Here is a 20,204-nt window from a genome sequence, read left to right as displayed (position 1 = left end):
AATTTCTATGCTAGATATATCCCAAATTGAGTCAGCAATTGCATATTACAAGGATCCCTGTCCTATAGGAAAACACATCTTAGTGAACAAATAGACCTGAAATTTTGATTATTGGAAACAAAGGGAGCTTTATAACTGAAAACTACAATCATGGAGAAAACAAATTTATTCAAGGCCACAGTCCAGGGAGAATACTATGTACTATTTTATATGCCCCTCAAAAATCCAGCCAGGAACATAATTATTTAAATTTCTTATCAAAGGGGTTGTCCCCGAGATGAAGCTCCTGGCTCATGGCTTCAGAGTGGCCCAGCTCCAGCTGTTGTGGCCACCTGGGGAGTGAACGAGCCGATAGGGGACCTCTCTCTCTCTCTTTCTCTCTGTCTCTCTCCCCCCACTCTCTGTAACTCTTTTAAATAAATAAAATAAAGGGTTGTTCCAAAGTTTGAGGCTTGATTTATAATTGGCATGACCTTCCATTTCTCATTTTATGCCCCCTTCTCCTCCATATACAACTCTTAGAAAATGCCTCATGCTGCTTTCTGGCTGCCCAGGATCCCAAGCTGCATCCAATTCTGTCTCCAGCTGTTCTCTATCCTTCTGGGTTAAATAAAAATAGTGTGAAGCCACACAAAACACAACGGGGTAGGAATCCATAGATCTGAATCTAGTTCAATTACTTTCACTGACTAGGTGAACTTGGACTCATTGGTTTCAATGTCAAAAAGTATTTTCCTGGTGCCAGCACTGTGGCATAGTGGGTAAATCTGCTGCCTGCAGTGCCTGCATCGCATACGGACGCCGGTTAGAGTCCTGGCTTCTCCACTTCTGATCCAGCTCTCTGCTGTGGCCTGCGAAAGCAGTGGAAGATGGCCCAAGTCCTTGGGCCCCTGCACCCACGTGGGAGACCTGGAAGAAGCTCCTGGTTCCTGGCCTCAGATCGTCCCAGCTCTGGCCATTGCAGCCACTTAGGGAGTGAACCAGCGGATGGAAGACCTTTCTCACTCTCTCTCCCGCTCTCTCCGACTCTGCCTTTCAAATAAATAATAATAAAAAAAATATTTTTGACAGGCAGAGTGGTTAGTGAGAGAGAGAGACAGAGAGAAAGGTTTTCCTTTTGCCGTTGGTTCACCCTCCAATGGCCACCACGGCCGGTGTGCTGTGGCCTGCGCACCGCGCTGATCCGAAGGCAGGAGCCAGGTGCTTTTCCTGGTCTCCCATGGGGTGCAGGGCCCAAGTACTTGGGCCATCCTCCACTGCCTTCCTGGGCCACAGCAGAGAGCTGGCCTGGAAGAGGGGCAACCGGGACAGAATCCGGCGCCCCGACCGGGACTAGAACCCGGTGTGCCGGCACTGTAAGGCGGAGGATTAGCCTAGTGAGCCGCGGTGCCGGCCAAATAAATCTTTTTTTAAAAAAATGTTTTCCTATCCACAATACACTGGAGTTGAAGTGCAATAGAATCACTTAAGAGCCTATAAACTCTGATATTTGGGTTTGATGCTTAAAACACTTTACTGACACATGTTTCATTCTTTTGACGCTTCTCTTGGCTGTGTGAAAATATGTGCCCCCAGGTTAGTTATCAGGTGAATCGAGACCTATCAATAGACTGCTACTGACTGAGCAGCCTTTGCCCAAGAACAGAATGTGTTCACAAAGTGAGAGTGCTATCTCTTTCATGAGGCTTTTGTCTTGAGGAATAGAACTATGGGTGGGGATTTCAAGGGATTTCATATTTTGTGGGAGATGTCTGGTAGCAGGGGTCTTCTGTTGACACTTCTTGAGAAGTAAGCATGTACTTTAGGATTAAAAAGAATACCAATGGTCTAGATATGATGTCAGTGGAATAGCGCCTCAAATATCATAAGCATACAAAACCCAATAATGCTCTCAGTAAATATAAATGACTTATAAATATACTCTCAGTAAACATAAATGATTTGGTCATACAGCCATTATTGTTACAATTTAATAGAAACAAAAGGATAGTTGACCCATTGTTTGGCTCCCTGGCCCTAGGTTTTTGTGAGAACAAAGAATTTCTGAGACATGCTCTGCAGCAAGGGCACTGCCTACACATCTAGGCAGATTTATGGATTGAAGCTGTTGATTGCCACTTTTATGTCCCTGGATGACCTGTTAATGAACTAACCCTTTATGTAGTCATCAGTCACCCGTTATCTTCATGGGCATTGATTTGCTGAAAAGTGAAGTGTTTGGGCCAGCGCTGTTGTGTAGCAGGTAAAGCTGCCGCCTGCAGTGATGGCATCCCATTTGGGCACCGAGTCAAGTCCTGGCTTCCCCATTTCCAATCCAGCTCCCTTCTAATGCATGGGAAAGCAGTAGAAGATGGCCGAAGTGCTTGGGCCCCTGCATCCACATGGAGACCTGGAAGAAGCTCCTGGCTCCTGGCTTCAGATCGGCTCAGCTCCAGCCAATGCGGCCATCTGGGGAGTGAACCAGTGGTTGGAAGACCTCTCTCTGCCTCTGCCTCTCTGTAACTCTGCCTTTCAAATAAATAAACAAGCCTTAGAAAGAAAGAAAAGTGATGTGTTCAAAGTCACACAAAATGTGTCATCAAAGTATCCCAACTCTTCTTTCTAAAATCACTCCCTCTGTAAGCATAAAGCCTACATACTATCTCATACGTATATAGAAACACCTGAACCAGAGTCCCAATATGGCCTATATTCCCTCTCCAGCAATTGAATTTCCCTTTTCTTCAGTACAAAGCACTGCTAGAGAAAGAAGAAAGCACACAAAATATTATTTAATTTATACCATGATACTAAATACTGATAAATGCAAGATGCTCAGGAAACCTTCCCAAGGGTATTTATATTTTCCAAAAAGAATGTAAACTGCACACCCAGCATGTATGAATTTCACTGTACATGAATTAGTGAAAAAGAGAGAGAGAGACTAGCCGGTGCTGCGGCTCACTAGGCTAATCCTCCACCTTGCGGCGCCGGCACCCTGGGTTCTAGTGCCAGTTGGGGCGCCAGGTTCTGTCCCGGTTGCCCCTCTTCCAGGCCAGCTCTCTGCTGTGGCCCGGGAGTGCAGTGGAGAAGGGACCAAGTGCTTGGGCCCTGCACCCCATGGGAGACCAGGAAAAGCACCTGGCTCCTGCCTTCGGATCAGCACGGTGCACCGGCCGCAGCACGCCGGCCGCGGCGGCCATTGGAGGGTGAACCAACGGCAAAAGGAAGACCTTTCTCTCTGTCTCTGTCTCTCTCTTACTGTCCACTCTGCCTGTCAAAAGAGAGAGAGAGAGAGAGAGAGAGAGAGAGAGAGAATAGAGAGAAGGGGTATGGCTGAATACAGGTGCAGGTAATTTGTAGTAAAGGAATGAGGTGACCTGATTGACCCTTCAAATTAAAGCAAATAAAAGGACTGAAAAAATTCTTTGTAAGTCTCCATAAGTATCCACATGTTTACAAACAATTTGAGGAACAGTCAGGACAAGAGCTCAGTGAGTGTAAAACCCCAGGGCACTGAAACCGGGTTTACTTTTGAGGAAATTCAATGTGCTCCAGTTTACGTGCAGAGTCACAGGAAAATCCAAGTGAGAGAAGACCACTAGAAGCCCTCACAGAAAACTGTGATAGCAAAGCCTACCCCCAGCGTGAGGGCAAGCTAGAATTAAACTCACTCCAACACCGCAACCCCTGGGGAGATGCGGCTGGGGGACTCCAATTTAAATCACCTCTCATGGACTCAGTGATTAAAAGGAGAAACTCTGAGGATTTATCAGCACAGCCAGCCCTATACGGATAAGTGGCCTCCATTCACATTAACTGGGTAGTCTCGCAAAATCTCAAACCAAGTGTTTAATTTTCAGCGGCCTCTGCCTGACAGAAGAAAATTAAAAATTTCCTTTGAAGGAATGTCCTTTATCCTAGCCCTCAACATTTTTCCACAGAAATATTTCTGAGAAAAATGAACAAACCATAAAAAAATCATAAGTGTTTTAGTAAATGCAATACTATGACATCAAAGACAATGGTCAGAAAAATTGAACAAGTAGAAAATAAAACAATTGAGGGGCCAGCGCCATGGCACACTAGGTTAATCCTCCGCCTACAGCGCCGGCATCCCATATGAGCGCTGGGTTCTAGTCCCGGTTGCTCCTCTTCCAGTCCAGCTCTCTGCTGTGGCCTGGGAGGGCAGTGGAGGAGGGCCCAAGTGCTTGGGCTCTGCACCCACATGGGAGACCAGGAGGAAGCACCTGGCTCCTGGCTTCAGATCAGCACAGCGCCGGCCGTAGCAACCACTTGGGGAGTGAACCAACAAAAGAAAGACCTTTCTCTCTGTCTTTCTCACTGTCTGTAACTCTGCCTGTCAAATAAACAAAAAAATAAAATCTTTAAAAAAAAAGAAAAAAACAATTGAACTATTAGATATAAAATATGAAATACAATTTTTTGATATAATTTAATGAAACAAAAAGATGCTTAAACTTAGGAATAAAGAACATGCAAATAAAGAAAAATATAGAATCCCTCAGATAGTAAGACCTAAATAACCTTAAAAATTGAAGAACAGATATTAAATACATATTTATTGAATTAATAAATGAATACAAAGAAGTGTCTCCTGGAGCCAGTACTGTGGCATAGCGTGTAAAGCTGTGGCCTGCAGCACCTAGCTGCTCCACTTCCGATCTAGCTCCCTGCTATTGTGCCTGGGAAGCAGCAGAAGATGGTTCAAGCCCTTAGACCCATGCGTCCAAGAAGATCCAGAAGAAGCTCCTGGCTCCTGACTTCAGCCTGTCTCAGTCCTGGCCATTGCAGCCATTTGGGGAGTGAACCAGTGGATAGAAGACCTCTCTCTCTCTGTCTCTGTCTCTCTCTCTGTCTCTGTCTCTCTCTCTCTCTAACTCTACCTTTCAAAAAAATAAAATAAATATTTTTTTAAAAAAAGAAGTGTTTCCCTGAGCACTGAAAAATTAACCAAGGTGACAGAGGACATGCAAGAATCTAGCTGTGGCCACAAATCACATGCAGGGACATGTATATCACCCAAATTAGTGTCATGCCTTGAAAGGTAAAGTCACCTTAATCTTGTTTATATCTAGCCTGGGCTATATAGGATGTCCAGGCAGTAAAGACTTCCCAAACTCTACCAACATCAGAGAGTAGCAGGAAGTCAAGACTAAATAAGACAATAGGACCACACATCATATTTTCAACTATGATGCAATGTGGAGAAAATTCTGTGTGATAGGAAGCATTTCAGCTGCTGATCTTTACCTGCTAAAATGGAAGAAACCTTACACTGGATGACAATATTGAAGTTAAGTTGCTATTAATCTGAACTAGATTGTCTTAAAATGACATATTAATTATAAAACCAATACAGTGTCTAAGAAAATAACTAAACATAAAATAGAATAAAAGAGACAAGAGAATTGTAATGACCTACTACAAAATATTCATGGGGCTGACGCTGTGGCATAGCAGGTAAAGCCACCGCCTGCAGTGCCAGCATGCCCTATGGGTGATGGATCAAACCCCATCCTGCAGCGCCGGCATCCCATATGGGTGCCAGTTCAAGTCCCAGCTGCTCGACTTCCAATCCAGCTCCCTGCTAATGCATGGGAAAGCAGTGGAGGATGGCCCAAGTGCTTGTTCCTTGCACCCACATGGGAGACCTGGAAGAAGCTCCTGGTTCCTGGCTTCGGATCGGTGCAGCTCCAGCCATTGCGGCCATTTGGGGAGTGAACCAGGGGATGGAAGACCCCTCCGTCCCTTCCTCTCTCTCTCTCTCTCTCTCTCTCTCTCTGCCTCTGCCTCTGCCTCTCTGTAACTCTGCCTTTCAAATAAATAAACAAATCTTAAAAAAAGAAAAAAGTCATCATAAAATGGAAAAGAATAAAAAAGTTAGAAAGAAACTCAACTTTGTAAGACATAAGTAGGGCATCCAACACTTACTCTATTGATTTCCCAGAAGAAAAAAAAAGGCCAGAACAAATTAGAATAGAAAGATTATTCAAAGTAATGATATAGGAAAATTTCCTGATATCCAATGAGTTATTTTTAGTCATAGTTTGAAGGATACATCATACCAGGACAAATAGACAATAAGACTCTCTTAGGGGCTGGTACTGTGGCATAGTGGGTAAAACCACCACCTGTGGCACCAGCATCCCATAGGGGCACCGGTTCTTGCCTCATCCCCTTCACTTCTGATCCAGCTCTCTGCTATGGTCTGGGAAAGCAGTGGGAGATGGTCCAAGTCCTTGGGTTCCTGCACCCACATGGGAGACCCAGAAGAAGCTCCTGGCTCGTGGCTTCGATTGGCCCAGCTCTGGCCGTTGCGGCCATTTGGGGAGTGAACCAACAGGTGGAAGACCTCTCTCTCTCTCTCTCTGACTCCTTCTCTCTCTGTGTAACTCTGACTTTCAAATAAATAAATAAATCTTTTAAAACAACAGACAATAAGACTCTCCTAGTAAAAATCATGGATTTCAGATACAAAGATCTCTTTGGAGACTCAAGAAAAACAACTAAAAATAAAAAGGGACCGTCACGCAGATCTTAAACTGTTATGCAGAAGACAAAGCAACATGCAGGAAAGGGAATGTGGCCAATGTTGTTCAGTTAAAAAGACAACCATTTAGAAGTATACATGAAATCAGGGCATGAGTCCTTCAAAAAAGAAGAGTATTGGAGAATTAATTTAGCAAACCAAGAATTATTGAATAAATAGCAGCAAAAGCACTAGTCGGTACTGAGTCTATTTTTTTTTTAATTTGACAGATAGAGTTACAGACAGTGAGAGGGAGAAACAGAGAGAAAGGTCTTCCTTCACTTGGTTCACTCCCCAAATGGCTGCCATGGCCAGCGCTGCGCCGATCCGAAGCCAGGAGCCAGGTGCCTCCTCCTGGTCTCCCATGCGGGTGCAGGGCCCAAGCACTTGGGCCATCCTCCACTGCACTCCCAGGCCACAGCAGAGAGCTGGACTGGAAAAGGGGCAACCGGGACAGAACTGGCACCCGTATGGGATGCCAGCGCCGCAGGCAGAGGATTAACCAAGTGAGCCATGGCGCCGGCCCCAGTACTGAATCTATTTAAACAGAAGATTAAAATGAATTACCTGTGGATATTATGGCATTAAAACACAATATAAATCTACCAACATGGCAATATATAACAGATAAGGTAAATTTTCAAAGTATATTGATATTGAAATAATGAAATGCTATTAAATATAAAATGGTACAGCCACTTTGGAAGTCAGTTTAACAGTTTCTTACAAAGCCAAGCGTAATCTGACTACATGATCTAGCAATCATGTTCCAAGCCACTTACTGAACTAATGTGGAAACTTATTCTCCCACAAAAGCCTGCACATGAACTTTTTATACAAGTTTATTATATTTGCAAAAAAAAAAAAAACTGGAAGCAATACCTGAATGGATAAACAAACTTGATAGATCAATAAGATGGAATATTTTTCAGCAATAAAAAGAAATGAGTTATAAAGCCAGGAAAAGATATGGATAAAATTAAACGCATGCTACTAAGTGAAATAAGTCAGTCTGGAGAAGGCTATACACTACATGATTTCAGCTATGTGACACTCTGGAAAGGTAAAACTACAAAATGAATGAAGAGATCCACAGTTGTTGGGGATTCAGAGGGAAGGGGGTGAGGGTTGAATAGATGAAACATAGTTTTTTTTTTAGGGCAGTGAGATTATTCAGTATGAATTTTATGGTACATACATGACACTACTCATTTGTTAAAACCCATAATTTATTATTTTATTTTGTTTACTTTTTATTTACATAAAGGAAATAAATTTCATGTATTTAATATATACCATTTTAAGAGCATAAGGATACTTGCTACCCTACCTTCATTCACTCCCACCCTCCCATGTCCTTCTTTACTTTTAATTTTTATAATGACATGCTTTGAATTTACTTTATCATCACAAACTTAAATCCTCCACTAAATAAAGAATTCAACAAGTAGTAAGTAGAAAAACCACAGTTCCTCAAGAGTATAGACAAGGGCTATAAACAATAATCAAATTTCAAAATGTCAATTTTGCTCATATATTATTACATTTTCTGGTACTCTGTATATTAATTACCACACTTCAGGGAAAACATACATTTATCTTTTGGGGACTGGCTTATTTCACTAAGCATAATGGTCTCCAGTTGCATCCATTTTGTTGCAAAAGACAGCATTATATTATTTTTTACAGAATTGATGTATACTAAAAAAATCATTTAAGAGGTCAGAGGAATGTCAAAATGGGATGAAGATTGTCACAAACAATATGACTTATATATGACAATATGCACTACAAATATATGAAACAAGCCTACCGAAGTGGGTGGGGAAAAACAGGGCTGACTGTAGTAACTTTGGAAATGAGTAAGATGAAAGACAAAAGAAACTGTACATAAACACAGTGGTCTAGGTAATGAAGTTTCCTATAAAGGTACAAGTTCATAATTCTGATACCACTATATGTATATATTTGAACAATTAAATAGATTTCTCATTGGGAGAGATTTCTCATTGTTGAAGTTGTGGGTGGGGTGGGGAAGGTCACAAATAAGCAAAGGGAAAAGGCAAGAAGGATCCGTGTGGTAATGGGATATCATTGGATACACTGAAAGGAATTCATGTTTAATCTTTATAGATACAGATGGATATATATACAAATACTTATATGTATGTGTATATGCAAGAATGAGTATACATAGCTATACAAGGGTACATCAAAGTGCAGGCTCCTTCCCTATCTCTCTGTCTCAAATAAATAAATAAATCTTCCCAAAAAATGAGAAAAGTGCAGGTCTACATAGAGAAAGACTGGTGCACCCTATAATTGATTACAAGTGATAGTAAACACTGATAGTCTGGTGTTCACCTCAGTTATAGAGTTTTATACCCTTTAAGAAATGAGCAGCAATGGGGCTGGCGCTTTGGCGTAGCAGGTAAAGCCACCACCTGCGGTATCAGCATCCCATATGGGCACCAGTTAGAGTCCCAGCTGCTCCATTTCTGATCCAGCTCTCTGCTATGTCCTGGGAAAGCAGTGGAGAATGTTCCAAGTGCTTGAGTCCTTGCACCCACGTGGAGACCTGGAGGAAGTGCCTGGCTCTTAACCGGCCATTGCAGCCAATTGGGGAGTGTACCAGCAGATGGAAGACTCTCTCTCTCTGTCTCTCTCTCTTCCTCTCCTTCTCTCTCTGTGTAACTCTGAGTTTCAAATAAATAAATCTTTAAAAAAATGAGCAGTGTAAATGTTAGTTATAGCTATGTAGTCTGTATATGAGCTTAACTCTACATTATATGAGGGAAGTTCAAAAAGTTTGTTGGGGGTGGGGAGACAGAGTTGTGGAGCAGTGGGTTAAGCCACCACCTGCAATACTCCTTGGATGCCTGGTCGGAACTTGGCTGCTTGGGCAATGGCAATGTTAGTCATAGGTATGTAGTCTGTCTATGAGCTTAACTCTACTTTATATGAGGGAACTTCAATAAGTTCCTGGTGGGGGGAGGGGCAGAGTCGTGGAGCAGTGGATTAAGCCGCCATCTGCATTACCATATGGGTGCCAGGTCGGAACCTGGCTGCTCCACTTTTTTTTTTTTTTGACAGGCAGAGTGGACAGTGAGAGAGAGAGAGAGAGACATAGAGAAAGGTCTTCCTTTGCCATTGGTTCACCCTCCAATGGCCACCGCAGCCGGTGCACTGCGGCCGGCGCATTGCGCGCTGATCCGAAGGCAGGAGCCAGGTGCTTTTCCTGGTCTCCCATGCGGGTGCAGGGCCCAAGGACTTGGGCCATCCTCCACTGCACTCCCTGGCCACAGCAGAGAGCTGGCCTGGAAGAGGGGCAACCGGGACAAGAACGCGGTGTGCCGGCGCCGCTAGGCAGAGGATTAGCCTAGTGAGCCACGGTGCCGGCCACTGCTCCACTTCTGATCCGGATCCTTACAATTGCACCTGGGAAAGCAGTGGGAGATGGCCCAAGTCCTTGGGTCCCAGCACCTACATGGGAGACCTGAAAGAAGCTCCTGGCTCCTGGCTCCTGGCTTCAGCCTGGCCCTACACCAGCCATTGTGGCCACTGGGGAAGTGAACCAGCAGATGAAGATCTCTGTGTGTGTGTATCTCCCTCTCTCTCTGTAACTCTACCTTTCAAACGAAATAATTAAATCTTAAAAGAAGGAGGAGTGGAGTCTTAAGTGCTAGGCCAAGTACTAACCCCTATTTTCAGCCTTTTAAGCACTGTAGTCCTACTCTTTTTTTCTCATGAAATTACAAAACATACACTTAGGATTATGAATGTATTTAAAACTTCTTGCTTCCTATTAACCTTCTCCACACATTACATTTAAAGCCAAACAATCCTATTCATGGTTCAATTTAAACATTCATGGTGAAATTTAAAACAAACAACAACAAGCTAGGATGTCATCTTCCAGCATTTGGCAATATCTCTTAGTGGAATTTGTGAAATCACACTGTTCTACTAATATACCATTGAATAAAATTTGATCCATCCCTCAACTTCTCTACGTGTAGCACTCTAACCTGTGAAGAAACTCCAGTCAGTTTACTTCTAGCTGAGGGTCTGAGTACTCTAAAGCCCAGTTAAACACAACAATGCTTTAAAATAAGGTGCATCCACCATTTGAAGAAAAAAATCTGTTTAATAACACTCATGTTTAATACTTGACCACATTAGTAGAAATTAGTAAGTCAACAGAGTGGTATTCAATGAGGAAAAGTTTCCTTTTTCGCATGAAAAATCTGAAATTTAGAAAGAGCACTAATTAGCAAGTCATCATTAACAACACAAACTATTGCATTAAGAATCAATAACACAGAGAAAGGCAAAAAATGCATTCCGCAGACACATAAAGTGAAGCTTCCCATATGCACCCATATTTCTATCTTTAAAAGACTGGATATTAAGATATTTTATCCTTGGCCGACGCCGTGGTTCACTTGGCTAATCCTCTGCCTACAGCGCCAGATTTTGTCCCAGTTGCTCCTCTTCCAGTCCAGCTCTCTGCTGTGGCCCGGGAGGGCAGAGGAGGATGGCCCAAGTGCTTGGGCCCTGCACCCGCATGGGAGAACAGGAGGAAGTACCCGGCTCCTGGCTTCAGATCGGTGTAGCACCGGCGTAGCACAGGCCGTAGCGGCCATTAGGGGAGTGAACCAACAGAAGGAAGATCTTCCTCTCTGTCTCTCTCTCACTGAACTCTCTCTCTGTCTCTCTCTCCCACTGTCTAACTCTGCCTGGCCAAAAAAAAAAAAAAAGATATTTTATCCAAGTCACAATTCTGCCTTAAAGCCCACAAACTCATAAAACTCCTCCCATCTTCTGACATTCCATAACATTATCTGTACAACTCAATTCACAATCATATAAAATCACCTCTCAGGTTATGTTTTTGGTAATGATCCTGTCTTCCCCAACTGGAGTGCAAGCTCTGAGAGAAGGCCTCATATTTTATCACTATATTTGATCAGAGCCTGTGGCTCACTGGTAATATGTGCAGCTCCATGACCATTTTAAGTCATTCTTTCGTTTCTGTCAATCCTGATTTTTCCATGACTCTGTCCTTATTCTGTTCTCTAGTCTAGAAGTCATTCTATAGTATTATTCTTCTGTTTTGATGAAGTAAATCCCCTCTAAAATGTAGCCTGTAATTTTTTTAATTACTGTGTTTGCTGAAGACATAATCATAATCTAAACAGTGTCAATTCTGCACCCACAGTGAACAGGCCAAAATTATAAGATGTAGGCCCATCAGAACAACATTCTCTCATTACCTACTGTCTCAGAGTAAACTTCAGGTTATACAACTTACCATTTTCAGTACAGATTTTTGCTTATACAAAACCAAACAGGTTGTTAACAAAATACAAAGTGACACAACAGAAAATGGTATCACAAAAAATGACAAAGTTTCTTTCCATGTTTCACCTAGGATTAAAAATCACAAAAAAGGGAAGCATTAGAAATTTTTTAACTCTTTATGAAACTAAATTATTTTATAAACGTCTAGTAAATGGTAAATAACTGAGTTTAACTTGGCAATCCCTAACATATTTATCAGTAAATAGGAAAGCACAGTTGTGCTTGAGGTTAACATTGTTTTCATTTGTGCATGTTTTGTATAGTATGACTACACTACTGAACTTGTGGCACCTCTTAATTTCACTACAAAAAAAATGACCCCTCAAAGCATAGTTCTTATTTCCTAATATGAATTTGTTTAAAATTTGACCTTGTAAATTTTTCCTTAAAAATGGTATATTAGCCATGTGATTAAACATGTGCTATATATCTCCTAACTCTCAATAAGCCTTATGTTTACTTATATTATGCTTAAGTGAACATGAGTTGGTCTTCAATGAAAATTCCCGTGTGAGTAATGGAATTGGTCTTTAAAGGTCACTTTTAAAAAAATAAAGATTCATTTACTTGAAAGGTCAAGTGACAACTAGGACTGAGCCAGTAAAAAGCCAGGAGCCAGGAACTCCATCCTGGACTCCCACATAGTCTGTAGGAATTTAAGTACTTGGACCATCCAGTTAGATTAGCAGGAAGCTGGATTGGAAATGGGATGCAAACTAGCACTCCAATATGGGATGTAGGCTTCTGAAGCAGCAGCTTAACACACTGCACACAGCACCAGCCCCTAAGGTCACCTTTTTTTAAGATTCATTTATTTACCTGAAAGGCAGAAATATAGAGGGAAAAGGAGAGAGAGAAAGAGATCTTCTATCAGCTGATCCATTCCCCAAATGGCCACAACAGCCAGGGCTGGGCCAAGCTGAAGCCAGGAGCCAGGAGCTTCCTTCAGGCCATCTTCTACTGCTTTCCCAGGCCATTAGCATGGAGCTGGATTGGGAGTGGAGCAGCCCGGATTCGAACCGGCACCTATATGGGATGCCAGCAGTGCAGGTGCCCAGTCCCCAACACAACAGCACTGGCCCCTAAAGTCACCTATTTAAAAGGTAGCTCACATTTTAGAAACTAAAGGGAAGAAATACATTTTTCTTTTCTTTTTTATTTTGTTCTGTTATTGTAGGGATGAAGTTGTAATCATTCTTCTGTAAAGCAAGGAATCACCAATCACTAGTCAGACTTAAAAAGCAGACAAAGTTTGTCTTTTCTAAACTAATATCTCCTGCTTATTTGGGAATAACGTAGAACATCTTGAATCTTAGACCCAGATCTACAAACCTCGCCTGATTCTACCTTTTTCTTTGTTTTATTCCCTTAGGATCTTATTTTCTACCAGTTAAATTCCTTTGCTCAGCACAGTTAAGATTTGCAAGGAAATAATCCAAAGTAATGAACAATAATGCAAGTTTTCTGGAAAGCAAAATTAACAACGAGAGGCAGAAAGTTCCTTTGCTAAGGTTGTACCTTTGTTATTTCTCGGCAGAATCAGTTCTGAAGAGGATGTATTTTTATTTCTGAGAACATTATTGTCCTAGTTTTCTATAATTTGAAACATCCAGTAAGAAATATCCTCAAAAACTGAGACCACATGTGGTTGTATAAACTCTTTGTTTTCAATTTCAAAATCATGAAGATTCCACTGGGAGTGGTCATTTAGCCCAGCAGTTACGTGGCCCACATCCTAAGTTAGAGTGCCTGGGATCAATCACTGGTGCTGGATCCTCACTCCAGCTTCCTACTAATGCAGATCCTGGGAGACAGCAGTGGTAACTCCAGCAATTGGGTTCCTGCCACCTACACGAGAAACCTGAACTGAGGTCCTGATTCCTGGCCTCTTTAATGGCATTTGGGGGGTGAAGTAGTGGATAGGAGTGTACTCTCTCTCTCTCTATCTCTCTCTCTCTCTCTCTGTGTGTGTATGTGTGTGTGTTTCTCTCTGACTCCCAAATAAATAACATTTCTAAAAAAGATTCTGCCAAGAGATATTCATCAGAACAGAAGAAACCTGTTCTCAAATATCACTGATAAGATTGTCTGTAAAACACATAAAAGGATGTATATTTTGAAGATGTGGCTAAAAACATCATATTGAGGTTGAAGCTGTGGCATAGTAGGCTAAGCCTCTGAGTGTAGTGCTGGCATCCCATATGGGTGCCAGTTCATAGCCTGACTGCTCCACTTCCTATCCAGCTCCCTGCTAATGCACCTGGGAAAGCAGTAGAGGATGGCCCAAGTCCTTGGGCCCCTGCACCCATGTGGGAGACCCAGAAGAAGCTCCTGACCCCTGGCTTCGGATCAGCCCAGTTCTGGCCATTACAGCCATTTGGGGAGTGAACCAGTAGATGGAAGAATTTTCTCTCTGTCTCTCCCTCTCTGTAACTCCACCTCTCAAAAAAAAATCACTTACCATTTTCACTATATACCAAGCATTGACTAATGACAAGATTTAATACAGGACATAAGTTTCCATAGTCTCCAGATTTCTTATAGTGGAACAAACATGAAAAAAGTGAAACCAGTAAGTGTTCTTTCTAATTTCATCTATCTTTTGGTCATAATTGAGTTCTCCCTTGACCTGCCTATTTTCTTTTTCTCTATAACCCTTAGTGCTTTGGTTATCGCATAACCTTGGAGTAAAATATGTTTCATGAGGGTAGGGATTTCATTACTGCTATATCTCCAAAACCTGGAAGAGTCTGAAACATAGATGTTTAATACATATTTGACAAATAAAAGGAAATAATGTTAGCACTATATTCATAGGGAGATAATTATTCTACTATAGTAAAATCACATGAAAGGAGATGAATGATTGATAGAAATGATAATATTTGTCTGTACATACATTTGTATATGTATTTACAGCAGTAGTATCCATATATACATGAAAGAGCAATGGTGAGGTATTTTTCTTCAATTTTAAACAATTATTAGTAATTTCTAAAAATAAAGCTAGTATACTGGGAAGCACAATTATATTTTCCTCCCTCTCTAGGCTTTTTAATTTATACTGCTATATAATTTAAATTTTTTTTATCATAAGTCACTTTAAATCTGTGTTGGCAGCCAATGGAATATGAATTTTACTAATCATGACAGCTTACTTAGAAAAATCTTAGTTGGGCATAGTACTAGATACTCAGAGACAAGTGTATGCTGACCTGTTTTTGCTTTAAAATTTTTATTCTCTTGAAAACTGAAAACATAAGAAAATATTGATTAAAATAGGCTTCTGAGTTGGGCATGGTGTGCAGTGGGTTTAACTACACCTTGGGATGCATACATCCCTTACTGAAAAGCCTGATTTGAGTTCAGCCTACTCCATACTTCCAGTACAGCTCCCTGTTAATGGTATGAGAAGGCAGTAGAAGATGACCCAAGTGCTTGGGGCCCTGCCACCCACGTGGGAAACCCAGATGGTGTCCCTGGCTCCTGGCTTTTCCCTGGCCCAGCCCTGCCTGTTGCAAGCATTTGAGGAGTGAACCAGCCATGAAAGATGCCTCTCTCCTGGGAAAGCAGTGGAAGATGGTCCAAGTTCTTGGGCCCCTGCACCCATGTGGGAGACCCAGACGAGGCTCCTGGCTCGTGGCTTCGGATCAGCTCAGCTCTGGCCGTTGCAGTCATTTGGAGAGAGAACCAGCAGATAGAAGACCTCTCTCTCTCTCTCTCTCTCTCTGGCTCTACCTCTCTCTGTAACTCTGTCTTTCAAATAAATAAAATAAACATTTAAAAAAAAGAAGAAGAAAAGAAAGATGCCTCTTTCTCTCTCTGCCATTCAAATAAATAAATCTTAAAAGAAAAATTGGGCTCCTTCTCTCTCCCCAGAAAGAATTAGCATATTTTCTTTCCTGACTGTTATAAAAATAAGAATATTGATAACAGAAGTATAATAAGACTCCTAGTTCTAACTGAATATTAGACATTCAATAAATCTATTTTAGGTATTAGCTAATTTATCTTTTTCTATTTCTAGAGTACATGCAAAAGCCATTGATTTCCACAATTACAAAACACACTGACAGAAAATAAACTTTCCTAGAAAATAGTTTCTGTTATTTAGCTACTGTTCTTTGAGTTCATACCTTTCCAACATTTTTCATTACTCCACTCACTCCAAATCCCATCATCTGCACAATAAATGTTCACTTTGCTTCTTGTTGAAAAGCATAACTCATGACTTCCATTTGATGTTCTCATGATGCACATTTCATTATCAAATGTGGTGGTCTGAAGGCCAAGGAAAAAATAAGATGTCATTTGATCTAAATGCAGCTATACAAATTCCATCTGTCACTTCCAAAATAAATTTTATGACATAAAGTAAGTGCATAAAAAACTAGAAAGGTGTAATCTACCAGTAATTATCTCCCTGTGCTGTTTTTTAGAAAATCTTTGTTCTTTTTCTCTTTTTTTATATATACTTGAAAATATTTCTATAGTGATAATGGATCACTTGTGAAAGAGGGCAGAATTCCTCAGTAACTTTGGTAATATCTTGATTTGGAGTAGAGTCAATTTCCCAGATTCCATAAACTGGAAAATGCTACATACACTGAATTAGCAAAAGACAGTGCCATCATGTGAATGTCATCTCTATGGAAACTGTAGAGTTCATATACATGAAGCTTTTTTTTTCATCTTATTTTGGTTAACCTGCTTTAAGACCTGTGTAACAATGCATGACATGAAACTGCTTCAGATATGAGAACAACACAATGCTGGGTGATCTCAAAGGAAAAAAAATCACTGAGGTAATTACTTCAATTTTGCATTTCAAAGAGCTGAAGAATTTTCCTCATCCAAAATAACAGCTTTAATTTTGTTTTAACTTATCTTGGGAAACAGCATAATATAGTATAGACTTAAGTGAACTGGGATTCAGATCTGGATTCTAGTTGGGAGTGGTGTCATTTGTAAGTCAATGCATAGCTCCATAAACCAATTCAAGAATCAGTTTTCTCATCTGTATATGAAGTGAATGAATTAGTACCAGTGGCCCACCTGCTGGTCTCCATACTCGGTAAATTGGAAACCAATGAATAAAATTAACATATAGCAAGGTGGAGAATTAAAGACATCCCTATTTTGTTGGTGCTAGTTTTACAACCTTTGAGTGATTCCCCAGTTATCCAGCCCCTCTTCCCTGGTACAAGCAATTCTCCTGTATCCCTGCCTTTCGACCTGATGATTACTGCTCAAGTGGTTTTGTGATTTGTTTTGTTTTTACCTGAGGCCTCTCCACTATTCATTTTAGGTCCCTGGCAACGTCAATTTATTGACACACAAAATTGCAAACAAGGAAATAGATTATCTCCACAGTCCTATGTAACCTTAAAATTGAAGTGCTTGGAGTGGGTATGTGGCCTAGAAGTTATGCTTCCTGGCTCTGGCTCCTATTTGTTTGTTTTAAAGATTTATTTTATTTATTTGAAAGGCAGAGTTACAGAGAGGCAGAGGCAGAAGAGAGAGAGAGAGAGAGAGAGAGAGAGAGAGAGAGAGGTCTTCCTTCTGCTTGTTCACTCCCCAGATGATCACAACAGCCGGAGCTGTGCCAGTCTGGAGCCAGGAGCCAGGAGCCTCCTCTAGGTCTCCTATGCTGGTGCAGGGGCCCAAGGACTTGGGCTTGGGCCAACTTCTACTGCTTTCCCAAGCCAGAGCAGAGAGCTGGACTGAAAGTGGAGCATCTGGGACTCGAACCGGCACCCACATTAGATGCCAGTACTTCAGGCGACAGTTATGCCACAGTGCCAGCCCAGCAGCTTTCTGATAATGCACAGCCTGGGAGGTAGCAGTGATGACACAAATGATTAGGTTCTGGCTGTACAGACAGGACACCTAGATTGAGTTCCTGGTTCTTTGCTTTGGCCTGGGTCCAGCCCCAGCCATTGAGGGTGTTTGGTGAATGAACCAGCAAATAGACTAGCTAACACTCTTTCACTTTCTCCCCCTCTTTCTCCCTTTCTTTCTTTCTTTCTTTCTTTCTCTCACTCTCTCTCTCTCTCTCTCTCTCTTTCTATCTCTCTCTCTCTCCCCCTTCCAAACAAATAAAAATTTGAAAATAAATAAAATGTGTAAGATTACACTTTCAGACTGCAAACATTTTTCTTTTACCAACTAGATTTTTTGGCTTCTGGAAATTAACATGCATATTTTTCATATAACTGATCTTGATGCTCAAATTTACTATTTAAAAGGCTGTGTTGAAAAAAATTAAAAAAATAAAAAAATAAAAAAGGCCGGCGCCATGGCTCACTAGGCTAATCCTCCACCTTGCGGCGCCGGCACACCGGGTTCTAGTCCTGGTCAGGGCGCCGGATTCTGTCGCGGTTGCCCCTCTTCCAGGCCAGCTCTCTGCTGTGGCCAGGGAGTGCAGTGGAGGATGGCCCAAGTACTTGGGCCCTGCACCCCATGGGAGACCAGGATAAGTACCTGGCTCCTGCCATCGGATCAGCACGGTGCGCCAGCCGCAGCACACCTGCCGCGGCGGCCATTGGAGGGTGAACCAACGGCAAAGGAAGACCTTTCTCTCTGTCTCTCTCTCTCACTGTCCACTCTGCCTGTAAAAAAAAATTTTTTTAATTTAAAAAAGGCTGTATTAGTTATTCTTAAGTGTTGAAACTTAACTGAAAAGCAATCGCTGTTAAATATAAGAGTGGGAATAAGAGAGGGAAGAGAAGTGCAATTCCGGACATGCTCAAGCTGACTTGCCCCAAATGGTAGAGTTAGAAATATACCAGGGGATTCCAATTCAATCCCATCAAGGTGGCATGTACCAATGCCATCTCACTAGTCCCAGTGATCAATTTCTATTCACAATTGATCATAATGATAGGACTAAGAGGCAAAGGGATCACATAAACAAGACTAGTGTCTGCAAATACTAACTGATAGAATAAAAAAAGGTAGAGAACTATCAAACATGGGAAGCAGGATACACAGCAGACTCATAGGGTGGCAGATGTCCTAAACAGCACTCTGGCCTCATAATCAGCCCTTAAGGCATGCGGATCTGGCTGAAAAGCCCATGAGAGTATTTCAGGCATGGAAAGCCAAGACACTCTGGCAAAAAAAAAAAAAATGACCTAAATGAAAGATCTCTGTGAGTGAGGTCCCAGTGGAAAGAACAGGTCATCAAAGAAGGAGGTAGGTACCTTTCTCTGAAGGGAGGAGAGAACTTCCACTCTGACTACGACCTTGTCTAAATATGATCAGAGTTGGTGAACTCAAAAGGCTTCCATAGCCTTGGCAACTCATGACAAGAGCCTAGGGTAATTATTGATGCCATAAACAAGGGTGTCAATTTGTTAAGTCAACAACAGGAGTCACTGTGCACTTACTCCTCATGTAGGATCTCTGTCCTTAATGTGCTGTACATTGTGATTTAATGCTATAACTAGTACTCAAACAGTATTTTACACTTTGTGTTGCTATGTGGGTGCAAACTGTTGAAATCTTTACTTAATGTATACTAAACTGATCTTCTGTATATAAAGAAAATTGAAAATGAATCTTGATGTGAATGGAAGGGGAGAGGGAGCGGGAAAGGGGAGGGTTGCAGGTGGGAGGGACATTATGGGGGGGAAGCCATTGTAATCCATAAGCTGTACTTTGGAAATTTATATTCATTAAATAAAAGTTAAAAAAAAAAGGCTGTGTTTATGACTTTCTCAAATAAATGCAATATTCTTACCACCCAAGCAATATCGCCTTCAGTGAACTCAATTTCATAAATAAAGCACTTGGCTGGGATAGATCCTCTTGGTATGCTCCACTGCAGGTTAACTTCAAGTAAATTCTTCACGTTAATACTAAGATAGTCTGGTGGCAAAGGTTTCACTGGAAAGCAAAAGGAAATCATTTCAACGTGGTGATTGTGAAGTTTCAGCAACAGTTCTCATCCAAAGTTAGGGTTACATGGTAACAAGCCTCCAGGGACAAATCCGGGGTTTCAAGACCATTTCCTCTGAAAGGAATTAAAATCAGATCCGCTTGCCAACCAAAATGATTCAGAGACTTGGTTATTCTGGAAACTAAGATTCTGATAAGCCACACATTGACAAGTATTTTAGTTCGAGGGAAAGGTAAGAACATCCATATCATTACAATCATTTTAATATTTTGTAGCACTGGAAACACAAACACAACCAGTACTACTAATACTTTTACTATCACCTTATTTAATGCTTATGACACTGTACCAAAGATATTGCACCATATCTCATTTATGTCTCACGACAAACCTATGTGGTGGTCC

General features: G+C 41.5%; 1 protein-coding gene across 3 annotated transcripts in view; it reads right to left on the bottom strand.

The window, feature by feature from the left end:
• Positions 1 to 10,659: 10,659 nt before the first annotated feature.
• The window catches only part of IL13RA2 (interleukin 13 receptor subunit alpha 2), a 65,076-nt gene continuing 55,531 nt past the window's right edge, over positions 10,660 to 20,204 (bottom strand). For all 3 annotated transcript variants that reach the window (XM_008272903.4, XM_051827270.2, XM_051827271.2), the window contains 4 exons: positions 19,641 to 19,786; positions 16,033 to 16,177; positions 11,847 to 11,962; positions 10,660 to 10,779 (listed from right to left, as the gene is read on the bottom strand). In XM_008272903.4, coding sequence (XP_008271125.1) covers positions 10,744 to 10,779; positions 11,847 to 11,962; positions 16,033 to 16,177; positions 19,641 to 19,786 — 443 coding nt within the window. In that variant the 3' untranslated portion in view covers positions 10,660 to 10,743. The remainder of the gene's footprint in view (positions 10,780 to 11,846; positions 11,963 to 16,032; positions 16,178 to 19,640; positions 19,787 to 20,204) is intronic.

Source organism: Oryctolagus cuniculus, chromosome X (assembly GCF_964237555.1).
Source record: "Oryctolagus cuniculus chromosome X, mOryCun1.1, whole genome shotgun sequence".
NCBI lineage: Eukaryota > Metazoa > Chordata > Mammalia > Lagomorpha > Leporidae > Oryctolagus > Oryctolagus cuniculus.
The sequence above is the reverse complement of the archived record's forward strand: the minus strand, read 5'-3'. Positions and strand labels throughout refer to the sequence as shown.